This window comes from Cebus imitator, unplaced genomic scaffold, assembly GCF_001604975.1.
Source record: "Cebus imitator isolate Cc_AM_T3 unplaced genomic scaffold, Cebus_imitator-1.0 Scaffold107, whole genome shotgun sequence".
In the NCBI taxonomy this organism is placed as follows: Eukaryota; Metazoa; Chordata; class Mammalia; order Primates; family Cebidae; genus Cebus; species Cebus imitator.
Genome location: NW_016107422.1, coordinates 1,501,723 through 1,526,217, shown reverse-complemented (window position 1 = coordinate 1,526,217; position 24,495 = coordinate 1,501,723). Strand labels below are relative to the sequence as shown.

At 47.1% G+C, this 24,495-nt stretch overlaps 1 protein-coding gene across 1 annotated transcript in view; it reads right to left on the bottom strand.

Moving 5' to 3' along the window:
* TCERG1L (transcription elongation regulator 1 like) overlaps window positions 1–856 on the bottom strand; it is a 215,440-nt gene extending 214,584 nt beyond the window's left edge. Inside the window, exon 1 of the mRNA XM_017537867.2 lies at window positions 437–856. Coding sequence (XP_017393356.1) covers window positions 437–787 — 351 coding nt within the window. The 5' untranslated portion in view covers window positions 788–856. The remainder of the gene's footprint in view (window positions 1–436) is intronic.
* Window positions 857–24,495: the final 23,639 nt, after the last annotated feature.

Below are 24,495 nucleotides of genomic sequence, written 5' to 3'. Positions count from 1 at the left end.
AGAATCCGAAACAGCTATCGATTCCCAGCTTGCTTCCAAGTCTGGCGGAGACTGTGAAAGTCCCAACTTCTCCGCGGCGTCAGCCTCCGCGGCGGCGCCGCCGCTTCAGCACCCCGTGGTGGACAGCGACCCCCGGCCCGAAGCGAGTTCGCGGCGCTCCCCGCGCGGGCGCGGGTGGCGGGTCCCTCCAGGGCTCGGTCCACACCCGGGGCACCTGCCAGCGCTACGGCGGCAGCGGAGGGCCCGGCAGAGGGGCAGGAACTTTCTCGCTGCGCGAGGCAGGGCTCCCGCGCTGCGCCCCGAGGGTCTGGGGAGGCGCGGACGCCGGGAAGGAGGAGGGCGCGCGAGCTCGGGAGGCCGGAGCCAGACCCGACAGGGCGCGCCCAGGAGCGGGGAGCGGGCGGGCCAGGCCGAGGGGGGGGCGGGGACACGTTACCTGCCCATGGAGTGCGGGGAAGTGGTGAGCGGCGGCGACGGCGGCGGGGTCTGGCGCGGGGGGCAGCGGCAGCAGCGGCAACACCGGTTCGCTCGGGGCCGGCCAGGCGGGCAGCCCGGGGAGCAGCGGGGCCGCGGGCGGCTGGGCCGAGGCGAGCAGCACCGGAGGGGCCGCGACCCCGGGGCCGAGGCGGATCAGCCCGGCCGAGCCCGGCACCATCCAGACCCAGGGCGGCGGCGGCGGCGGCTCCGCGTTCATCGGCCAGAGGAGAGGCTGCCGCCGCCGGGACTGCTGCTGCTGCAGCTGCTGCAGCTGCCGCCGCCGCCGCTGGAACCTGGCGCCCGCCTGCATCCTACATCCCCGGCGGGGGCGGCGGCGGGCGCCCGAGGTGCGGGCCGGCGGCGGCGCGGGCTCCGGAGCGAACTCACTTGGCTCCGCTGCGCGGCCGCTCGCTCCGCCCCTGCCCCGCGCGGGGAGCTCCTCCTCCTCCCGCCTGCGCCCTCCCCGCCCGCCCAGCGCGGCCGCCCGCGCCGCCGCCACAGTCCCCGGGCCCGGCCCCCGCCTCGTCCCCGCCCGCCCGCGCCCCTCCACGCCGGCCCCGGTCCGCCCGCGCGCCCCCCGGCCCCGGCCCCGGCCCCTGCACCCTGGACCCGGGCGGCCGCGGAGGACGTGGGTGGGCGAGGGGCGAGGGGCGAGGGGCGAGGGGCGAGGGGCGAGGGGCGAGGGCCGAGGGCGCGCCGGGCCAGGCTTCGGCGGATGCCGCCCCCGCTGGTGGCCTCTGGGCCTCTGGGACCGACCGCACCGCTGGGGAGGCGCGCACGGCCCGGCTCGGTCTCCGGGCTCAGCACTCAGGGGCAAGAGGAAGCCAAGGTGGCGGCGCCCGAGCCGGGCAGGTCCCGCTGCAGGGCTGGGGCCGAGGCAGCTCGGGGGCGGGCGGGGACCGCGCGGGCCGCTCTCCACCCGGCCTCATCCGAGTCCAGGGCGCAGCGCCGGGACGGGACTGGGCTGCGGATTCCTGCGCTGGCGGCCCGGATGCTGCCTGGCGTGGGCGGATTTCTCTTGCACAAATCGCCCAGACACGTTCTTGAGACCCGGCGGGTGCCCTGGCTGGAAGGTTGAGCCGTGGGTGCCTGGTTTAAAGTCCGCACCCCAGTGGCCCACCGGCCTCGGCGGCTCCTGTCCCACGCCCTGCAAGCACCAGGCAGGTGGCCTCAGGGCCTTTGCCCACGACGCCCCCCTAGCGGGCAGGACCCCCGCTGTGAATTCGCCCCGGATGCCCCAGGCACAGTCTGTGCTCCCCCCTCCCCCGCCGCACGCGGCCTCTGACGCTGCGTCCCGAGCTTCCTGGGACCAAGGACAGACCCCAGCTCCGAGGACCCTCGCTCCGCCCGGGGCACTCGCGGGCAGCGGCTGCAGAGCCGAGCCCGCTGGCCACGCACAGCCGCCGCCAGACGGCGCTCGCCCTCCCCCGCCGCAGACCCTGCTTCCCAGGCTGCCCACCTCCTCCCCAGCCCTGACCGCGGCCTCAGCCCAGCCCCTGGCGACGCGAGCAGAGAGCTGGACAGAGACTTCCGTGCGCTGTAAACCTCTCAGGTCGCTAAACTGGGGAAACCCAAGCATAGCTAATGCCAGTGCGAGACCAGTGCATGTTAAGGGCATTTGAAGGGGCTTCCTGGATACAAAAGGCAGCATGAGGATCCAGGCATTGAAGAACTTGCATGAAAAACCCTCCCTGACCTGGGTGGGAGAGCAGGCACCCACCTGCTTACCAGCACAGACACGCCTGGGACTCCAAACACGTGTTCCCAGCACCTCCCAGCTGTCCACTGCCAGCCTCCTGAGATGAACTAAAGCACCTGAGTGCTTTTAATTTGCGCCTGTGGTTGTTTCCTCATTATCCTGATTTGCTTAATTTCCTCTTGGCCTGGCATGGTTTCCTTTAGATCTGGGTATATGCTGATTTACATAGCCGGCGCCTCCGTATTTTCCTCCACGAAAACCGGTTTTCAATTAGCAAGTTTCTCTCTCTCTTTGATGCAAAAGTACTGGCAATTTTTTTTCTTCACCTAAAATCAGAAAGCTCTGCAGATTAAAACGCTGTTACTATTCACTTACACCCTTAATGTATGTGCATGTATTAGTATGTGCACATGTGTTATAAGTGTGTTGATTTAATGGTCAGAGCCAGATCAGGGTACTGGGGAGGCGTCACTAGTCAGGCTCACATGCCCTCCCCACCCCATGGTCTCTTTTGAACAGGAGATTCTCCTCCCTTCTGCGTCGTTTGGAGGCAAGGACAGAAGGCCAGGAGTGCTGGCGCCTGGCTTGCATGCTGTTCTCTGCAAAAGCAGAACTTCGCGTGTGTGTGTGGGCCCCAGGTTCCTGGGAGGGCAGGGGTTGGCCACAGTCTGTGGGAGCTGCAGCCCTCCTTTAGGGGATCCTGTCTTCATCTCCATATAGCACTGTCCTAGAAAGGGTTCTGCTGAAGTCAGCTTTTGCCAGCCCTTCTCTGGGCTTCCTGATGCTCTGAGTTCAGGACCCCTTGGGCAATGGCTTGGCTCTGAAGAAGAGCTGGAAAGCCGAAAGCAACTCGACTCCATCACAAAGTAGCCTAAATTCTTCTGCTATTTCCTGCCACAAGCTTGACTCTCCTTATGTATGACAATGCTTGGAACGCTTTTCTGTACCATTCTGTGTGCTAAATTATGGAAAACAGCCCTGGAGAGCACAGACACAGCCATTTCCGCTAATTCATTGCTTGGGCGGAGGACCCAGCACGGGGCTTCTCCCCCTTCTCCTGGCTGTCATTTACATCAGATTCATTTCACAGTTTGCCCCTCGTCCCACTCAACCCAGGAATCTCCTGCACCCTCATGGGTAGGAGAAGCCCCCTCACAGACACACTCATTTCAGTGAGTGTTTAGGAGAACTCCCTCCATGAACCGGTTCTGCAAAGGTCATTTGTACATCATCAGCATGGTTGAAAGAGCAAAGTCAGAGAAGATGCAAAGAAGACAGCTGTCATGCAAACAAGCAGAATGCCACCTTCTTCCTGGGGACCAGAAGCCAGGTGAATGTCCAGCTTTGAGCTGAGGCTCTCTGCCAGAGACGTGTGGTGGGCATGTCTCCCTCTCTGTGAGTGCCCCCAGAAGTCAGCCTGGTGCAGGACAGGTGGCTGGCGCCCCATAAACTCTCCCTTTGTCTGCCTGTAAACCTCGGTGAGAAATTTACTTTATAAAGCATCTTACAGACAGCCTAGTCTCCAGCTCCTCTAACCAATAAAAACAACCTTAAGTCTTTCCATGTTATTTGGACAAAACCAACAGAAATTTCCTGCTAAGCTGGGACAGGATATCACCTAGGAGGAGATCTGCAGCAGGGAAAACGTGGGAATTACCTACATATGGTAATGAGTTCCCAATTGTTTATTACCTTTCTGGAAAAATCACGTAGAAGATTACAGAGACATTGGTGGAATAAAATTTTGAAGCCAGTAGAAGGTTTTTTGGGGGAGGTTATTTTATTTTGTTTTTCTAAGTAAAATCGAATAGAATCCCAAAATGAGAAAGATGAAAATATTTCCTTCCAAGCTGCAGAGTTAAACACCAGGGAACAGGAGGGAGGGCAAGGCCCTGCATGTCACCTCGGCAGTTCCCGCACCGCCCACCACCCACGCTGCCAGAATTTCTTTCCAAAACGAAGGCCAATCGGACTGACTCCTTCCTACGGAACACTCGCCAGCTGCGTGATGATGAGGTCATGAATGAAAGCCGTGTCAGCAAGGACCCAGAGAAGGACTGGCAGTGTGGCACCCGACTCAGTGCAGGGTGAGGAGGAGGATGCCAGAGCAGCTCCCCCTGTTCCGTGAGGAGTCCGTGCTCAGAGGTAAGGAGCCTCTGGGATGCACCACAGGCTGAGAGGTTGGCAAAGACGTGCTGACCTGGAGGGCTCCAAGGTCACCTGGAAAGACTTATCATCTCCACAGTTGGAGACTTCAGCCTAGAGTTCAGGAGCAAGGTCTTGGATGGAGCCACACGGCTGGAATTAACACAAAAATTGAGAGTGGCAGCTGTCCATCGTGACTGAGATCAAAGATGTGGACAGGACTGCCCAAGGCACGCACAGAGTGGGGAGAGGCCACTCGTGGAGTCAAGTGATGGGAGGCGAGGCGCCCAGTGAAAGGGAGAGGGACACCCATAGGCCACCCGGGCAGGTGGGAGCACGCTTGTCTGATAAAGGGTGTGATTATTGTTATTCTTGTTATCAGTGCGATACTGTAGCATATGTGGAAAATACTGCAAAGCATTGTGAGTCAGAATCCCTCAGGGAGAAGCAATGCTTACCTTTTGGTGACCTTCTCTCTACAGTCTTTTTTTTCTCCTCGCTTCTGTGTCTCTGTTGTGTGTGTGTGTGTGTGTGTGTGTGTTTATGTGTGTGTTAGTGTGTGTGTATGTGTGTACGTGTGTATGTGTGTATGTGTGTATGTGTGTGTGTATGTGTGTGTATGTGTGTACGTGTGTATGTGTGTATGTGTGTATGTGTGTGTATGTGTGTGTGTATGTGTGTGTATGTGTGTATGTGTGTTAGTGTGTGTGTACGTGTGTGTGTGTGTATGTGTATGTGTGTGTACGTGTGTATGTGTGTGTATGTGTGTGTATGTGTGTGTACGTGTGTATGTGTGTATGTGTGTGTACGTGTGTATGTGTGTATGTGTGTGTATGTGTGTGTGTACGTGTGTATGTGTGTGTATGTGTGTGTGTGTTATGTATGACATTGCATTTTGTAGGACGGTATTATATTTTGTATTAAATTGCATTTCGTAACAACCAGCTTTAATGCAGCCTTTCTATATATAACCTTGGATCTTACTTTCACCCAATAACATGGCATAAGCAATTTCCCACATTATTGAAAAACCTTAGAAGAACCTGCTTATCGACAGCAGAGCCAACACCGCACTGAGCATTTGGGGGTTCAGGTCGGTGCGCCCTGTTGTGTGAATTCACATCCACTGGCAGGTGGTGTGCCCTGTCGACCATGCGTGTGAAAACAGCCACTCAACAGCTAGTGCAGGGCAGACGCTTGGTGCGCACTGCTCCCCCGGCCCTTCACCAAGGCACCTGCAGGAAGGGGTACACGCTCAGATGAGTAGCTTGTGGCCTGTTTGTTTAAACAGAGTGTACAGGTGCTCAGAATTGAGAGACAGGGACCCCCACGTGGAGTCTGGCAGGAAAAAGGCAGCTGCGGGAGCCCCTCGCCTGTTTGGCCTGCCCCTCGGCCTCCCTGGTTCGTACTCTCTGGGTCCTGGGACTCCCGGCCCCCACACACTCACTGTTTTCCTTCCTACCAGCTGCAGGCCTGGAGTCGGAGCCCCTGGCCTCACACGCTGCGTACAGGCCTACTTTGGCTGCGTGCCTTCGCAAGGGTCTTTATGTCTAGAAATGCATATTCCCCGACCCTCAGGACCTTCCCCTTCCACCGAAGCAGCAGTCTGGCCTTTCTGGGGCCCAGCTGTGTCTGCACAGAGCAGCCCAGGTTGGCTGAGGGGCAACGAGCTCTGTGGAGCCTCCCAGTGCCCCCTGTCCCTCTGTCAGCCTGGGGCTCCTCCCACAGCCGCTGCCTGCCGCCTGGTGCAGCCCTGGCTGGTCTGGCCCCCTGGCTCTGGGCAGCACTGCTGCCTGACAGACCCAGTGGAGGCAGGACTCCTGGGTCCCTGCCTGCTTGAGATGCTGCTGCCCAGACCCCACTGACATCTCTGAGCATTTCTTTCACCTCCCCTGACAAACATACCTGAAAGAGGCCCCAAACTACCTGCAGCCTCCAGCACTCAGAAATGATTACAGAACAGTCCCGCTCAGTACTTCCTCACTTTCCCTGCCGACTGCTCAGGCTCCAGCGGTCACCAGCCCCGAAACACCGCCCTTCCCCTCTGCCCCAACTCCAGGGTCCTCTGAGGCCTGACCCCCTTCATCAGGGAACTCACCCAGGCTCTCCGCCTCCTCCCCTAGTCCAGCATGCGGGCCACAGACTCACCATGGTGGCTTGACTATGCCGCCTCCAAAAAGAACGGTCCACCCTGAACCTGTGACTATGTGTTGGAAAAAACAGACTTTGCAGATATAGTTGAGGCAAGGATCTTGAAATGAGAATAGGCTGGTTACCAGCGTATCCAGGGATACATTTAATGTTAAGACTTTATTTTTGAACATGTTAGAATATTTTGTCGTATAAAAATTAACTATTTACAATCAAACATTGTGGAAGACAGTGTGGCGATTCCTCAAGGACCTAGAAATAGAAATTCCATTTGACCCAGCAATCCCATTACTGAGTACATATCCAAAGGATTACAAATCGTTCTACTGTAAGGACACGTGCACACGAATGTCCACTGCAGCACTGTTTATAATAGCAAAGACGTGGAACCAACCCAAATGCCCATCGATGATAGACTGGACAGGGAAAATGTGGCACATATACACCATGGAATATTACACAGCCATCAAAAATGATGAGTTTTTGTCTTTTGTAGGGACATAGATGAACCTGGAAAGCATCATTCTCAGCAAACTGACACAAGAACAGAAAATCAAACACCACATGTTCTCGCTCATAGGCGGGTGTTGAACAATGAGAACACATGGACACAGGGAGGGGAGCATCACACACTGGGGTCTGTTGGGGGGAAGTAGGGGAGGGAAAGTGGGGAGTGGGGAGTTGGGGAGAGATAGCATGAGGAGAAATGCCAGATATAGGTGAGGGGGAGGAAGGCAGCAAATCACACTGCCATGTGTATACCTAGGCAACAATCTTGCATGTTCTTCACATGTACCCCAAAACCTAAAATGCAATAAAAAAAACTGATGATATAAATGATAGAATACACTTCTGCCATTAAAATAGTGTTACAGAAGAATATTAATTGAAGTGAAAATGATTACATATTCTATCTTCAAGTAAAAAAGTTAATCAACCTACCTTTGTACTTTCTATAGATGATCTGTGACACATACAAGAAATGTCCTAAATAATGGCATGGCAGAGGCTGTGTGGGGCTGGTGGGGCTGTGATGAGACCAGACGCCCCAGGCCTGGGCTGCAGCTCCCAGGATGGTCAGTGAGATGGAGCCCCTGGTGGGAACAAAGCTCCTCTCTGTACCAAACCCCCAACACCCCTCTCCAACACCCCTCTCCCCCATTCTCTCACCCCCACCTCCCACCCTTCACCCCCCACTCCCCATTCGCTCACCCCTCACCTCCCACCCTCCACCCTCTAGTCTCCACCCTCTCCCACTTCCCCACCCTCCTTAAGACCCTTCCCATGGCCCTCACTGTGCCAGGGTCCTTACACACGTGTGCTCCTCTGTCTGGCTCAGCCCAGCGGCCCTGGATGGCAAGAACCATGTGCTCTTCCTTCTCTTCCACTGCACACTGTAAGAACTTAACAAATGCTGGGGGAAGTGCCCAGAAGAGCCCTCGTGCTCTACGGAAGACCCAGGCCAGGATCCCCGGGAAGCTCATGGCTGAACCCCATGGAGGAAGCAAAGAGGGACCTACCTTATGCCCATGCCCACCTACAAAGTGCAGCGAAGCTCTGTAGGTGTGCCCTGCATGGGCTGCCTAGCCAAGGGGAGGACAGGGGTCCAGCCAGGCCTCGGGTCCAGCCACACCAGCTATAGGGGTGTGTCCACCTAGAGGGGACCTTTGTGAAAGTCACATCAAGGCAGTCTGGGGGCCGGATCCTAGCAAAGCCCAGCTCCTGCCTGCTCCAGTATTTGTTCTGCTCCTTAGACCTGGGAATACCTGGGAGGGCAGGGAGGTGGGAGGAAGAGGGAAGAAGAGAAGGAAAGAAAACACCCATAAGGAGGAGGTGGGAAGGTCGGAGACTGAAGGTGAAGCTCCTGGCTGGGCAGGTGCACCCTGCGCCGTCCCCATCGCTGATGCCTGCTCCCTGTGCCCTTTACTGCCCTGCTAGTGCCTGGGAGCACCCGCTGCAGGAGGAGGGGACGGGGGTCTTCAATCTTATCCGAAGATGATTTACGGGACACTCCTGACAGGGAAGGAGGAGAAGGACACAGCGTGGTGCAGGGCATTCTCACAGAGGCACAATTTCTCTGCCTCCTGCTCATTGCACACATATGGTGGCATGATTTGTGGAGTTTGGTGACATGAAATCATCTGCATTTTCTCTGCAAAGCCTGTACAAACAACTAGAAAGCCACACTGATCCGTGTTAAGTAGGCATTTGCCAGTCAGGAAACACACGAACTTCCCCCCGTCTGGACAGGAACATCGATACCTCCATGTAGCCGTGTCTTTTCGGCAGGAGCCTGCAGATCCCATGCGGTTGAAGCGAGCGCATCAGTCCTGCCCACACCTGCCCCGACCGTCCCACTCCAAAGCCCACTTCCCTGGTTTCTTACCTGGAGCTGAGAGGGCTATGGGGCTCCACACTCTGTGGGCATGCCACTCCCTGACACCTAAAATGGGCTGCAATTGGGAAGCAGGTGACAGCAAACCCATTGCTTGGAAATAATTCAAGAGGAAAAGTGGCCTGGTCCGACTTGGGATCATGTCAATGATTGAGTGTATTTTTAACACAGTTTCACTGTTTGGGGGCAAAACTAGCAGCCCAAGGCCCCCAGTGGCCACAGAGAAGCCCGCTATGCCCTCTCTGAGCAGGTGGAAGCTTTGGCAGAAAGCACTCTGGAAAGTGTCTGCTTCTCTCCGGGCCAATCAACCTCCTCTGCACACGGATTCCATTCTGCTAGGAGACCCTTGTCACCCTACGGCCCCAAACTGTAGAAGTGGATTCCCACCAGTCTCAAATCAGCAAACCTCCAAGCCACAGGGTCTGAACTCGCAACTGAACCTCAAGGACGTTTCTTTAGAGGCACCAGAAGAATGAGATTCCCGTGGCAAGAGTGGCCTGCACACCTCCAGTAGCTCAGCCTCTGCAGTCTGTGCTTCCGCTGATCAAAATTCCAAAGATATTCCCACGCCTCCCATGCTGCCAGTGGCATCTAAGTTGACAGTGCCCGTGGCGCAGCCTGGCTGTACGATAGGGTTATCAACGCCCCAACTTGGCCCATGGTGTGTGCTGTGGACGGGAGCTCCGAGCACAGAGAACAAGGGCGGAAGAGGTGCCTGCAGCAGACCCAGCTATCCACGGGCCGCGCCAGGCCAGGGTGAAGCCCTCTGTGTGTGCAGGGGTCCCCACGAGCTCGGTTTCACATTGGGTTATGATATGCGCAGATGAAGGGCCATGTGGCTCATGGTCATTAGACAGGCACGCAGGAGCCAGATATTATCCTAAGCTATTACACACATCATTTCACTAAATCCATCCCAAAGTGCCATGAAGACGGTATGGTGCTGTGCCTGATTAAAGAATGAGAAACCGAGGCAAAGAGAAACCTGGCAATCTGCCCAGGACTCCAAGGCTGATCCTTAGCAGAGGCTGGGATTCGACTCAAGCAGCCTCCCAGAGCCCAGGCTTTCCAGGAAAGGAGGCCAAAGGGTCAGCGTGTGGCTGAGGTGGTGGGGACACCTGGTGACCGAGGAGGCATCCATACCGGCCCTCTGCTCATGCTGCCACCCGTCCATTCTCTGTGGAGTCATGTCGGTGATTGTGGAGCGACACACATTCCCGGGAGGAGGCAGCTCCGGATGCAGCAGTCTCTGCTCTCACTGGTAAATTCTGTCTCAACAGAAAAAGAGGAGACTGAGTATGTGCTCTGCACCATTGATTGTCTTAATATTTTTCACCTTGATGAAATAGTCTTAGGGTAAGAAAACAATAGAATTTCATACAAGATAGTCTGTTTTTTCTTCTCTGCAGAGTTAAATAATTCTGTGCTTTCAGCAAATTCTGCCTCTTAACCTTTCCTCTGACTCTGCCAGCTCATTAATAAATACACTGAGATATTCCTGCCTTGGGACCAGTCCCTGGGGCATCTTGACTTCTGACCTTTTTCTATGTTCAGAATTAGACAGGGCAAGACTTTTGATTATCCAAGGAGCTAAGTGGTAAAATAGAAACACGCACATTAGACCGTGGGGCCCGAGAGAGAATTAGGTTCCGCAGGGACCTACCTGGGAGGGCCGCGGGGCCATCTCAAGTTAATCACCTGATCTGTGGCTTCTGTGGAATCAGACATGGTGGGGAGGGTCAACAAAGTGTCAGATCCGAGAGCCAGCCCATAAGACGTCCTTAGGCCATCAAGGAAGATTCCCAGTGGCTCCAACTTCCAAGCACTGGACAGATCATAGGATCTGCCTCGTCCTATGAGCCACGAGTCCGTGGGCCAGGTCTTGGGGGGTCAGCCTCGGCCTCTCCGGGGCCTTAGGAGAGAACGCTTTTCCTTGGCACAGTCAGAGAAAAAGGCCACAAAAATGTAAAACGTCCAGGACCAGGGAAGAGAGTGGAGCCTACTGCATCCCATGCCGTTTATCCTAAGAGAAGAGTTCCTTCCACCCAACCAGAGGTAGCCTCATGCCTCCCAGAGCCGAGCCCCAGGCTGGGACGGAGGTTGGCAGCTGCCGCAGGCCTCAGCTTTGTGGGACGGAGTGCTGCACCCTGGCTTGAAGCCCACCCGCAGGTGGGGGAGGACCCATGGCTTCTCGACAAACTCCTGCTGTGGCTCCGAGGGGCTGGCCTGGGGCACCCAAGGCCTCTCAGGCAGCCGAGGTGGGCCAGGATCCGGCCGTGCGCCCAGTGCAGTGCTTTCTTCTATCAGCAAGACGAGGACTGGTCACGGCTGGACAGCCTGGTTTTGAAAAGAGAGGGTGCCCTTGTGGACTATCACACATAAAGGTCCAGACCGTGCCAGAGCCAGCCAGAGCCACATGGGGTAAGTCCACAGGAGCGCAACATGGAGGCTGCAGCCTCTTCCCCGCAGGTCCCAGCGCCTGCGTTTCTGCAAGTCGGCCTGCTTGCATTTGGGAAAGGGAAACACTCACAGGAAGCCACAGCCACACTGTAGCCAATGCTGGCCATTGAGAGGCCGGAGGGGAAAGCCTCCGTGTCAGGCACCTTCTCCCGAAAGCCTTCTGCTGAGCTCAGGGAGAGAATAGAGGGAGACGGCCTGTCCCTGAGGGCCCCAAGGGCAGCCTGGAGGCCGCCCCCCAGGACTGAGCAGAGCCGACTTTTCTGATTTTTAGTAATAACCTGCTCACTCTCTGCGTTCCAGACACCAGATGTGGCTCCTTGGTTAGCTCGCCCTGGCCAGCTCAGAGCCCACACAGCCGTGGAGGAAGTGGGCTGCAGTAGTCAGGGAAGACCACCGGGCCTGGGGCTCCCACCTCAGGTGGACAAAGCTGGTTTATGTCTATTCACAGCAAGCCAAGGATATTTTAATGCAAGAAACATTCTTTGAGATTAAAGAGGGCAGCGCATAATAAAATAACAGAAAGATGTAAGCGCTCTAGTCGTGCATGCATCTGATAATACAACCTGAAAATATATAAAACAAATATCAGCAGCATTTTTTTAAGTAAACAAGTTAATCACATTTCCTAGCGGGTCTGAATTCCAGTGAGCCCCGCATTCCATGGCTCTGCCACCCTTTCCCTGCTTGTCTTGTGCCGGCTTCTCCCCTCACCTTTTCAGAACAAGGAAAGAGAGGTTTCATTTATCCTTCCACTCACACACCTTCGGAGGATATTTTTCCCCATCCTTGTCCGAGTTTTACTTCCCTACAGTTCCAGGAGCCCGCCAGCTCACCTCCCACCCTTCCTCCTGCTGGGAAGGGAGGCTTGTTCTCTTGGCTGCTTCCCAGCAGGGGAGCCCCAGCAGGTGGCCGGGTGGCTCCGGAGGGAGGAGAGAGAGGCAGGCACAGGCCAGGGGTCAGGGGTCATCCAGAAACCCCTCCCATCTGCCCCGAGAATCGCTGAAAGGTGAGCTGCATGTGGCAGGATTCGGCTGTGTCCTCGGAATCTGGGGCACGGCAGACTGGCACTCACATACACCCTTGCTGAATGAGGATCTTATCAGGTATGTGTGTTGAAAAACCTATCCCGTATGAAACCGTTTTTCAGTGACATGGTGACAGCTTTTAAAAAGTACAAGGCTGGATTGGCCAAGAAGAGAGGAGGTCCTGAGAGAAAACCTGCAACAGGGAGAGGCAGAGAAGTGGACGCTGCATCCACCCGCTCAGGAAACACGGCTGCTTCCTGCTCAGCGCCCAGCTCTAGGCGGAGGAAGAAGCCTCCTTGAAAAATGAAGAGCCACAGAGCGTCCACACCTGATTTTGGAGTCAGTATTCGCACCACTTGTGTGAAGAAAAAAAAAGAAAGCGGTTTGAAGTGGTCCCTGGTGGGAAGTGGCCCCAGGCAGCTGGCAATGAAGAACAGAAGACGTGTGCAGGGACGAATTTCAAATCCAGTCCCCAAAGAGACGCCACAGAAACAGATCAAAGGGACATATTCATATTCAAAAGCGAAGCCCAGGAGGAGCGAGGCCACCATGACTGAGGCTTATAGGAAAAAAAACCAGAAGAATCAGACCCCAAAAGACAAATGGCGCTGGGACGATAGGTCAGGGGTATCGACGTGTGTGTTTGACATGTTTAAATAGAATTTTTTAAAATGTAGTGTGCTCTTTGAAGGATGTAGTAAAATAGTTTTTAAAATATTAAAGTCATGATTGAGGAATGGGAATTTCTAAAAATAACTAAACGAGTTTGTAAATTAGTTTAACACACCTTTTAGAAATGACAGACGCAGTGTTGAGGTTTGGAACGCAACATGTGGGTTAAAAAGTAGATGAGACACAATTGAAGACGAGATAAATGGACTAGAAGGTAGATTTGAAGGAACTACTCAAAAAACATCCCACAGAGGGAAAGCGTCTGGGCGATGTGAACTGAAGATGAAGACGGCAGCTGATCTAAGAAGGGCTGGGAAATGTTTAGCGAGAGCCACAGATGAGCTAAGAGAGAAGAGACGTGCACTGCACAGAGAGAGAGCCACCAAACGTTTTCCAGAACTGAGGCAAATCCCAAGCCCCCAGGCTCTGCCAGTGTGGAGAATCCCCAGCCCCACTGTGTCCTGCATTCTCTGGAGACGTGGTTGGTGGCTTTCATCAAGGGAGCAGGGACACAGCCTTTGGGAGTCTTGGGGAAGCCAGTGCTGAGGACGAGGCTCCTGGAGTCAGGAGGTAGCAGTGGCCACGGCTACAGCATCCGCGCTGCAGAGGCCGGGAGACCCACGTGGGTCTCCTGAAAACAGCTCCCGAGGGCCTGCCGCTGTGACTCACAACAGGGTGCTTGCCTTTTTCTCATGTTAGGAGGTGAAATCAGCCAGGAATGGTGCGCTTGATGATAGAGAACATGAGGGGGGGTTTCTGAACCTGACCAGGAGGAAAAGGCGTCTGGACACTGGGAAGAACCCCGATGCACACTGCTCAGAGAATCATGCAGTGGGGGTGTCCCTCTGCTCTCTTCATCATTCTAGGCCTTCAGGGATAAATTACTACACCCAAGTGGACCCATGGATCTTCTAACACATTTTAAAATCAAATTATTTCTCTGGACAGGGTCCCCACGTAGAAGATTTGCACGGGATCTAGCTAACACTGGGGGCAGCTCTATCCACAACATTAGTAAGAGGAAGCTGGTTTAAGTGTATTAACAACAAACCAAGCATACTTTAGTGCAAGAAACGGTGTTTGAGATTAAAGAGGGCAGCACATAGCAAAATAACAGGAAGACGTAAGCGTTCCAAATGGGCATGGACCTAATAAGATAACCTTAAAATATAGGAAACAAACATCAGCAGACTTTTTTAAAAAGTAGGCAAAATAATCATCATAATGGGAGATTTTAATATATCTCTCTTAGTAATGATAATGCAGCCAGATGAATAAATAAATCGGCAAGTATGCAGAAGATACACACAAGAGAGTCACAAAGTTTACCTTTTTAAATAAATACTGAACATGGTGCTCAATATCTGTAGAATACAAAGGTAAAGGCAAAATTAAAACAAGAAAAATTTAAAAAAAAATTTACTCCAACAGACTCTCACTAACTAAGTTATAATGAAGTTCTAGATCATCCAAGAGAAAAGTCAGAGGCCTGCAAGAATAGTAAGCAAAGAAGGCACTAAAGGTGGTGAAATAGGAACCGCCTTAATCTGTGAGAGAACCATAAGGAGGGAATACTTTGTGGGCTTAAAAATTCAGTTACGACTAAGTTGCTGGACAAAAACAGCACATAAATTTGGAGAGAGCTAAAGACACTTATTAAATTTTAACTGTCAAATTAAATATGCATGTTAGAATTTCTAAAGTAAACACTCAATGAATAAAAATAGTTTGGCAAGTTAAAAAATCAATATATAACTGTTATTTGCATTTCTATAATACATGCAATAAATGGAGCATATCAAGTATAAATATGTAATATTTACAATGGTAACAGGAAAGATAAGGGAGGCTCCAGAGTAGAATCTAACCAAGAATGTGCAATTTATTTAAGATAAAATTGTAGAATTATATTGAGATGTTTGAAAACAAATTAAAAAGTGGGGAAGTAGGCTATATTTATGGATAGGAAGACTCAATATTTTAAAGCAGCCAATTGGTCCCAAATTTTTATACAATTTTAATGCAATCAAAATAATCAAAAGATTTTTATAAAACTTGACAAGCTGATTCTAAAATACAATATGAAAGTTCAAAAAGTACAAATCGTTAAGAAATCACACATTTTTCAGTAGGGAAAGAAAGGGCTTTTCAACAAACGGGATTAGAATAAAGGTATGAGAGTATAAGAAACGATAAGATTGAACCCTACTTCATACCACATGCCAGCTGGAAAGCAGAATGTATCCTAGAACTGAAAGTAAAAACTAAAACATGTAAGCCTCTGGAAGAAAGCATGAAAATCTTCCCAACCTTGTGGCAGATAAAAACAAGACACAGAAAGCATGAACTGTGAAAGGAACAATGGGTACATTAGCTTTCAATAAAATGTAGACCTTTCCCTTTGGAAGACACCACTATGAAAATAAAAAAGCAATGCACAAACCAAGAAAAAAAAAAAGCTCATAATTCAGACATCTGACAAAGTGGTTTGCCATATATAAAGAGCTCCTATAAATCAATAACAAAAAGACCAACAACTCAATAAGAAAAGAGTCCACTAGATGTTTCACAAAATAAGGTATTCAAATGGCTAATAAGTATATCAAAAGGTGCCAAACATTATTAGTTACCAGGAAAACTGCAAATTAAAAACCCCTGAAAAATGAGAAATGCCATTTCACACCCACAAGAGTGGCTAAAAAGTTAAAACAAACAAACAAACAAAAAAGGACTGATGATACCAAACACCAGTGGGGCTTGTAGAGCTCTGACACATTGCAGAGGAGAGGGTTACATTGTCCCAATACTTTGGAAATCTGTTTGGCAGTTTCTTCTAACATTAAACTGCTGAACTTGCACCTGTCCTGTGATGAGCTCTTCCACTCTGAGGCGCTCAGCTCAGATGCATTAAAACATATGTCTGCAATGAAACTTGTACAAAATGTCTTAGCATATTTAGTCCTAATAGACCCCAGACAGTAACAGCCTTTATGAGTTCGCCAACGCTGCTGTAACAAAGTACCGCAGACCGGGTGGCTTACACAACAGAGATGTATTTTCTAAGTCCTGTGGCTAGAAGCCCAAGGTCAAGGTGCCAGCAGGCTTGGTTTCTCCTCTCTCTTTGGCTTCCAGGCGTAATCCTCTCCATTTACCTTCACACAGACTTCCCTCTGTGCCTGCCTGCGCCCTAATCTCTTCTTCCTATGAGACACCTGTCATATTAGACTGGGGCCCACCTTATTAATGACCTTATTGTAACTTAATCACCTGTGGACAGACCTTATCTCAATTATATTACATTCTGCAGTACTTGTGGTTGAGACAGCAGTGTAAAAATTTTGGGGGGAGACGTAATTCAATTCATGACACACCCCAAATATCTGTCAATAGGAAATTGGAGAAATGAATTCTCATGTTCAAACAGTGGAATACTACTCAGCAATAACATAGTCTGAAGAAACACAGACTGGTATAACATTATGTTGAGTGAAAGAAGCCAGCCTGAAAGAATACAGACTGAATTATTCCATTTTTATGAAATCCAAAAATAAGCAAAAAGTCATCTATATTTCTAGAAGTCAGAACAGAAGTTGCTACGGGGATGGGGATTGACTCCTCAGGAGCTCAAGGAACATTCTGGGTGATGGGAATTCTCTGTGTCTTGGTAGGATGGGGGTTACACAGATGCACACATTTAACAAAACTCACCAGTTTCCACTTCCAGCCTCTGTCTTTCACTCTATCAAGCTTTATCTCACACAAACAAACATAGATATTTAACAGAGGAGACATTATCTCTTAACATTTAAAAGCATTAAACAAATGTCTTATGCTTTTTTTATTTTTTTAATTGCATTTTAGGTTTTGGGGTACATGTGAAGAACATGTAAGATTGTTGCATAGGTACACACATGGCAGTGTGATTTGCTGCCTTCCTCCCCTTCACCTATATCTGGCATTTCTCCTCATGCTATCTCTCCCCAACTCCCCACTCCCCACTGTCCCTCCCCTACTTCCCCCTAACAGACCCCAGTTTGTAGTGCTCCCCTCCCTGTGTCCATGTGTTCTCATTGTTCGACACCCACCTATGAGTGAGAACATGCGGTGTTTGATTTTCTGCTCTTGTGTCAGTTTGCTGAGAATGATGCTTTCCAGGTTCATCCATGTCCCCACAAAAGACATGAACTGATTGTTTTTGATGGCTGCGTCATATTCCATGATGTATATGTGCCACATTTTCCCTGTCCAGTCTATCATTGATGAGCATTTGGGTTGGTTCTAGGTCTTTGCTATTGTAAACAGTGCTGCAATGAACATTCGTGTGCACGTGTCCTTATAGTAGAACGATTTATAATCCTTTGGATATATACCCAGTAACGGGATTGCTGGGTCAAATGGAATTTCTATTTCTAGGTCCTTGAGGAATCGCCACACTGTCTTCCACAATGGTTGAACTAATTTACACTCCCACCAACAGTGCAAAAGTGTTCCTATTTCTCCACATCCTCTCCAGCATCTGTTGTCTCCAGATTTTTTAATGATCACCATTCTAACTGGCGTGAGATGGTATCTCAATGTAGTTTTGATTTGCATTTCTCTAATGACCAGTGATGATGAGCATTTTTTCATATGTTTGTTGGCCTCATGTATGTCTTCTTTTGTAAAGTATCTGTTCATATCCTTCACCTACTTTTGAATGGGCTTCTTTGTTTTTTTCTTGTAAATCTGTTTTAGTTCTTTGTAGATTCTGGATATTAGCCCTTTGTCAGATGGGTAGACTGCAAAAATTTTTTCCCATTCTGTTGGTTGCCGATTCACTCTAATTACTGTTTCTTTTGCCGTGCAGAAGCTGTGGAGTTTGATCAGGTCCCATTTGTCTATTTTGGCTTTTGTTGCCAATGCTTTGGGTGTTTTGGTCATGAAGTCCTTGCCTATGCCTATGTCCTGAATGGTTTTGCCTAGATTTTCTTCTGGGAAGTTAAGGCAGCAATTAAGTGTCTTATGTTTTTAAACGTTAAACCTGTAATTTGAAATTATTGTGGATTCACAAACAATTGTAAGAAATAATACAGAAAGGTCTTGTGTATCCTTAGCCAGTTTCCCCAGTGCAAAACTGTAGGATGATATCACCATTCGGATATTGGCATTAATACAGTCAAGAGAACGAAGGTTTCCATCCCCACAAATTCCTGATCTTATAGCCATGTCCATTTCAATCCCAACCCTGTGCCCTCCTTAACCCCCAGCGAAAACTAATCTGTTCTTCATTTTTATAATTTTATGATTTCAAGAATGCTATATAAATGGAATAATGCACTATGTAACCTTTTCGGTTTTACACTCAGTGATATTCTCTGGAGTTTAATCCAGGTTGTGCATACATCAGGGGCTTCTTCTTTTTTATTACTAAGAATTCCATAGTAAAGATGCACCATGGGTTTAAACATTTATATTTTGAAAGACATCTGGATTGTCTTGAGTTTTTGGCTATTATGAGTAATACGTCTGTAAACATGTCTACACATTTTTATATGAACATTAAATTTTCTTTTCTCCGGGGAAAATGTCTAGAAGAGCAACTTCTTGATTGTATGATAGTTGCATGTTCAGTTTTGTAAGAAACTGACAGATTGCTTTCTACAGCGGCTGTACCATTTTGCAATCCCACCAGCAGTGCATGAGAGAGCGTTTCTCCTCACCCTCATGTGCACTGGGAAGTTTTGAGTGTTGTCACTGCTTTAAGTCATTCTGATGGGTATGCAGTGATATCTAATTGCAGGTTCAATTTGCCTTTCCCTAGTTTGTGATAATGTTGTACATCTTTTCCTGTTCCTCTCCACCATCTTTATATCCTCTTTATATTTCTGTTCATTTTAGAAGAAGATGGTTTGGCTAGTTTTTGAGTTTGAGGTGTTCGTTATGCATTTCAGATAATAGTCCTTTGCAAAATAGGACTTATGATGTTTTCTCAGTCTGTAGCTTGCTTTTTCATCCTGTTAAGTCTTTCATAGAGAAAAATAATTTTGATGCAGTCCATTTTATTCTTTTTTCACTCATACTTTTGGTGTCCAGTTTAAGAACTCCTTGCCTAGCCACATACCCAAACGTTTACTCATAGTTTTTTCCTTTCGAATATTGTACATTAAATCCACGATTCATTTTGAATTAATTTTTGTGTAATGTGTGAGACATAGGTCAAGGTTCAGTGTTGTTTCTTTTGTCTACCAATGTCCAGTTGCTCCAGCACATCTGTTGAAAATGCTCTTTAAAAAATTAGGTAGGTAGGTAGGTGGGTGGAAGCAAGCACATGTTCATCAAATGATGAACGGATGAATGCAATGTGTTACAGCCGTAGCTGGAGTGTTATTTAGCCTTGAGAAGTAATGAAGTACTGATATATACTGCAGCATGCATCAACCTTGGCAACATTCTACCTTTCACTAAGTGAAAGAAGCCAATCACAGAGGACCACATAGGAGTCCATTTATATAAAATGTCCAGGCACATCAGTAATGGCTGCTTAGGGATTGCAGGGATGTGGTAATGGGAATTGATAGCTAAATGTTAAGAGAATTCTTTTTGAGATGATGCAAATCATCTAAAATTGATTGTAGTGATGGTTGCACATATTTGTGAATACATTAAAAACTTAGGGATTATATATTTTAAATAAGTTGTATGGTATATCTCAGTAAAGCTGTTGAAAAAATCAGTTAAGCAAATCTCTGTGTATCTAGTTTGGAGATCTCTTTTGTTTCATTGATTCAATACCACACTGTTGACTACTATAACTATATAATTATAATAAATCTTAAAATTGGGTACAGTGATTCCTCCCACTTTCTTCTCTTTTAAAGATCATTTAAACTATTTTAGTTCACTAATCCCTTCCATATAAATTTTAGACTCATCTTATGTATCTATAAAAATCTTGTTGAATTTTAAATAGGAATTACATTAAAAATGTACATCAATTTTGAGAGGCTTGGTATCTTCACTATGTTCAGTCTGCCAATCACTGAACGGGTTATTTAGATCTTTGTTTTATTTCTCTCATCAGCATTTTACAGTTTTCTGTATAAAGTCCTGTTCATGTTTTGTTAAACTTATATATTTTATTTTTAAGTAGTTGTAAATGGTATTGTATTTCAATTTTGGTGACCATGTGTTCATTGCTAGTATACAGAAATAAAATTGCTTTTCATGTATCTTGCAATCTTGATGAAGTCAGACTGAGTTCTGGGAAGATTTGTTTGGTGTGTGTGTGTGTGTGTGTGTGTGTGTGTGTGTGTGTGTGTGTGTTTGGTATAAGGGTTATATAGCTTCATAAAACTAATTAAGAAGAGTTCTATTCTATTCTTTGGCAGGTATTGTGTGTAATTGGTATTCATTCTTCTTTAAAGTTTTGATATAATTGTCTAGTGGTTTTGATAGAATTCTCTAGTGAAACCACTTAGGCCTGGAGATTCATTTTGGGGATGTTTTTAAAGTGATAAATTCAGTTTTCTTAATGATTACAGGGCTATTCAAATTAGCTGTTTCATACTGAGTGAATTGTGGTAGGTGGTGTTTTTAACCATGTGGTCCGTTGACATAAGCTGTGAAATGGATGCGTGTATTATTGTTCTGAGCATCACTTTATTATCCTTTCATGTCTTCAGGGTCTGTGGTGATATTCCATGTTTTGTAATTTTCATCTTCTCTCTTTCTTCCTTTGTCTGTCTTGCTAGTGGTTTATTAGTTTTAACGAGCTTTTCAAATTTTATGGAGCTGTGTTTCATTTACTCCTCTACCGTTTCCTGTTTGCAATTCTCTTTATCATTACCTCCCCCTCCTGGATTTGGGTTTGCTCTTCATTTTCTAGGCTCTTTAGATATAAGCTTATGTTATTGATTTAACAGTTTTCTGCTTTTCTAAATTGTGTACTCAGTGCTCCAAATTTTATTTTCACCACTGCTTTAGCTGTGTCTTAATATGTTGTATTGTAATTCTCATTCCATGTATTTTTAAAAATTGCTTTTCAGGCAAGGCGCCATGGCTCATGCCTGTAATCCCAGCACTTTGGGAGGCCGAGGCGGATGGATCACAAGGTCAAGGGATCAAGGCCATCCTGGCCAACATGGTGAAACCTGTCTCTACTAAAAAATACAAAAATTAGCTGGGAGTGGTGGCACATGCCTGTAGTACCAGCTACATGGGAGGCTGAGGCAGGAGAATTGCTTGAACCTGGGAGGCAGAAGTCGCAGTGGACTGAGATTGCACCACTGTACTCCAGCCTGGCAACAGAGAGAGACTCCGTCTCAAAAAAAAAAAAAAAAAATTGCTTTTCAGATTTTTTCTTTGACCCATGGATTATTTAGACATGTGCTGTTTTGTTTCTAAGTGTCTGTTGATTTCCCTATTATTATCTCTAGTTTGAGTTTATTGTGGTGGAAGAACATATTCTTTTAACATACTGAGATTTGAGACCTAGGCTATGGTTCATCTTGGTATATGGTCAATGGACACTAGAAAAAAATGTCAGTTCTGCTGTTGTTGGATGAAATATGCTACAAATGTCCATTAAACCTATTGGTTTAATTCGGTTATATGGTGTTGTTGAGTTTAATTAGTTTTGGTCAGGTGGTGAGAAGTTCTCCTTTATCTGCTGCTTTTTATTTGCTTTACCAATTGGTGAGAAGGTTATTAAATTTCCTTGTCTCTTGTTGGGAGAAGTTGTTAAAGACAAATTGTGATTTGTCTATTTCTCTTTTCAGTTCTATCAGATTTTGCTTTACATGTTTTGCAGTTTATTGTTTGATACATACACATTTAGAGTAACAGCTGTGTTATCTTGGCTAATTGACCCTGTTATCACTACATGGCATCCTTTTCTGGCTCTGGAATTTTTCTTATTTTCAAGCCTATTTTATTTGATTTACTAAATCCACTCCTGCTTTCCATTGATTACTGTTTGCAAAATGTGGCATTTCTGTCTTTTTACTTTCAATCTGACTCTAATGTTATGTTTGAAGTGAATTTCTTACAGAGAGCATATAGTTGGGTCATGTTTTTTAATCCACTCTGCCAATCTGTCCCAGAGTTAGTATTTTCGATCATTTACATTTAATATAATTGTTGATATGGTAAAGCTTGTCTGCCATTATACTTCTTGTTTTCTATTTGTTCTCTCTGTTTTAGCTTTCTCTGTTTTCTTTTTCCTGCTTTCATTTGTGTTACTCAACTATTTTTTTTAGAATCCCATTTTGATTTACTTACAGTGATATTGACTCAATATATGTGTTTAGCTTTTTAATTGACAGCTCTAGGGATTACATTTTATATACATAACATAATAGCCTACTGATATTTTCATTTTACCAACTCAGGTAAAGCATATAAATCTTATCTCTCTTATATCTCTTCATTTTCTCCTATAAATTATAATTGTCTTAAATATTCCAGTTATATGCCTATATGCCTGTAGAACCACATCAGATAGTGTTATAATTTTTGTTTCAACTGACAAACATAGTTTTGAAAACTCAAGGGGAGAAAGAAAGTCTATTATATTACCCATACATTGGCTTATCATAGTGTTCCTTCCTGCTTTCCAAGATTTGTTATTTTATCATTTTTCTTCTGTTTCAAGAACTTCCTTTAGCTGTCCTTATGAGGTTAGCCCCCCGCCAATAAATTATCTTCATTTTCCTTTATCTACTTAAGTTTTGATTTCTCTTTTATTCTAAAAGGATGTTTTCAGTGGGCATAGAATGTTGGGTTGACAGTTCTTTTCTTTTAGCTCTTGAAAAATGCTATGAAACTTTTTTCTGACTTCCAGAGTTTGTTTTTTTTTTTTTTTTTTGTTTTTGAAAAATTTTTTTAATTTTTTTTTTTTTTTTTTTTTTTTTTTTTTTTTTTTTTTTTTTTAAATTAGAAATCCACTCTATTTTGAATTGCGTTTCCCCCCTAGGTGATTGGTAGGTTTTCCTCTAGCTGCTCTTATGGTTTTTTCTTTGTTTTTGGCATCTAAAAATTTGATCATGATGCTTCTTGGTATAGATATCATTTGACTTATCATGTTTGGAATTTTCTCAGCTCCTTGAATCTCTTGTTTCGTGTGTGTGTGTGTGTGTGTGTGTGTGTGTGTGTGTGTGTGTTTAATTTTGAGAAGGTTTCAGCTATTATTTTTCTAGGTACTTTTTTAACCCAGTGTTTTTTGTCTTCTCTATCTGGGACTCCAATGACAGGAATGTTAGATTCCTTGTCACAGTCCTACAGGTCTCTGAGTCTCTTTTTATTTCTTTTTCAATTTTCTATCTATTGGTTAGAGAATAATGTCATCACCATGGGTCAAATATACCCTGGCTATGCCTGGCTTCTATCCCAATGGCATGTCTAGTTGCCTGTGGGGCTCATGAGAGTGCTCAGAGCACACTGTTCCCCTGGCCAGGCACTGGTTATTCATGAGGTGTGAAAGGAAATCCCTAAATCTTTCAGTGCAGAGTACTGTTTTAGGGCATTCTAGGCATGCATGAGTTAAAGGATCTCTGGCCCCACCCTTTATAAGTAGTCTAAGTGCTGACATAAAACTTCCAGTGTTCAGACCTTGGCCTTTCTGATTGTTAATTGCATAACTATGGGCAAGTTGCTTAACTTTTGGACATCCATGTATTCTCATCTGTAGAGCAGGATAATGATAGAACTTACCTGAAAAGATTGTTGTGTATCAGGAAGTATAAAATCCTTGGAGCAGCTTTCGGGCTGCTATAAGCCCCATGTCAATATTTGCTATTAAGATTTTTAAATTTCTTTCATCCTTAGTTGTTTTCACCTATAAAATGGTTAATTAAACTTTATTTTGCAAGGCTGTTGTAAAACTTAAACTTATAGTTCTTAGGATACCTAACATGATAAAAATCTGGAAAAGTATTTTTTCATTTCAGTGTCATTTCTGCATTCACTACTACCATGTGTTTACCTAGTTTTTTTCTATGTAACAGCTGAGATGGACTTGTTTCGTGGTGTGATGAAAGTTTCTGATGAAATAACCCTAGAATCTTTTTTGTTTGTTTTTTTATTAACTTTTCTCTCCTATATGCTATTTTGTTAGTTGTGGTGTTGTGTGCATGTAAATAGCATAGAGCAGGGTTTACAAATCTCAACACTATTGATGTTCTTGGTGGATAATTCCTAGTGGTGAAGGCCATCTTGACCACTCTAGCCTCTAGCAATTACACACCAGTAGCTCTACCTTAAGTCATAATAATCAAAATGTTTTGTAAACACTGACAAATATCCCTCCCTATGAGGGATGTGGAACCATTGAGGAACCCTCCCTGCCCTCATTGAAAACCAGCATTATAGATTAAGAGAAAGAACACTGGAACCATGTCAGTGGACCTGTCCTCAAGATGGTCAAAACAGAACCACCATCCAGAGTCTAGAACATGGTCTGCTAGTTGTCACACATCTTACGTGCCTGCCTGAGA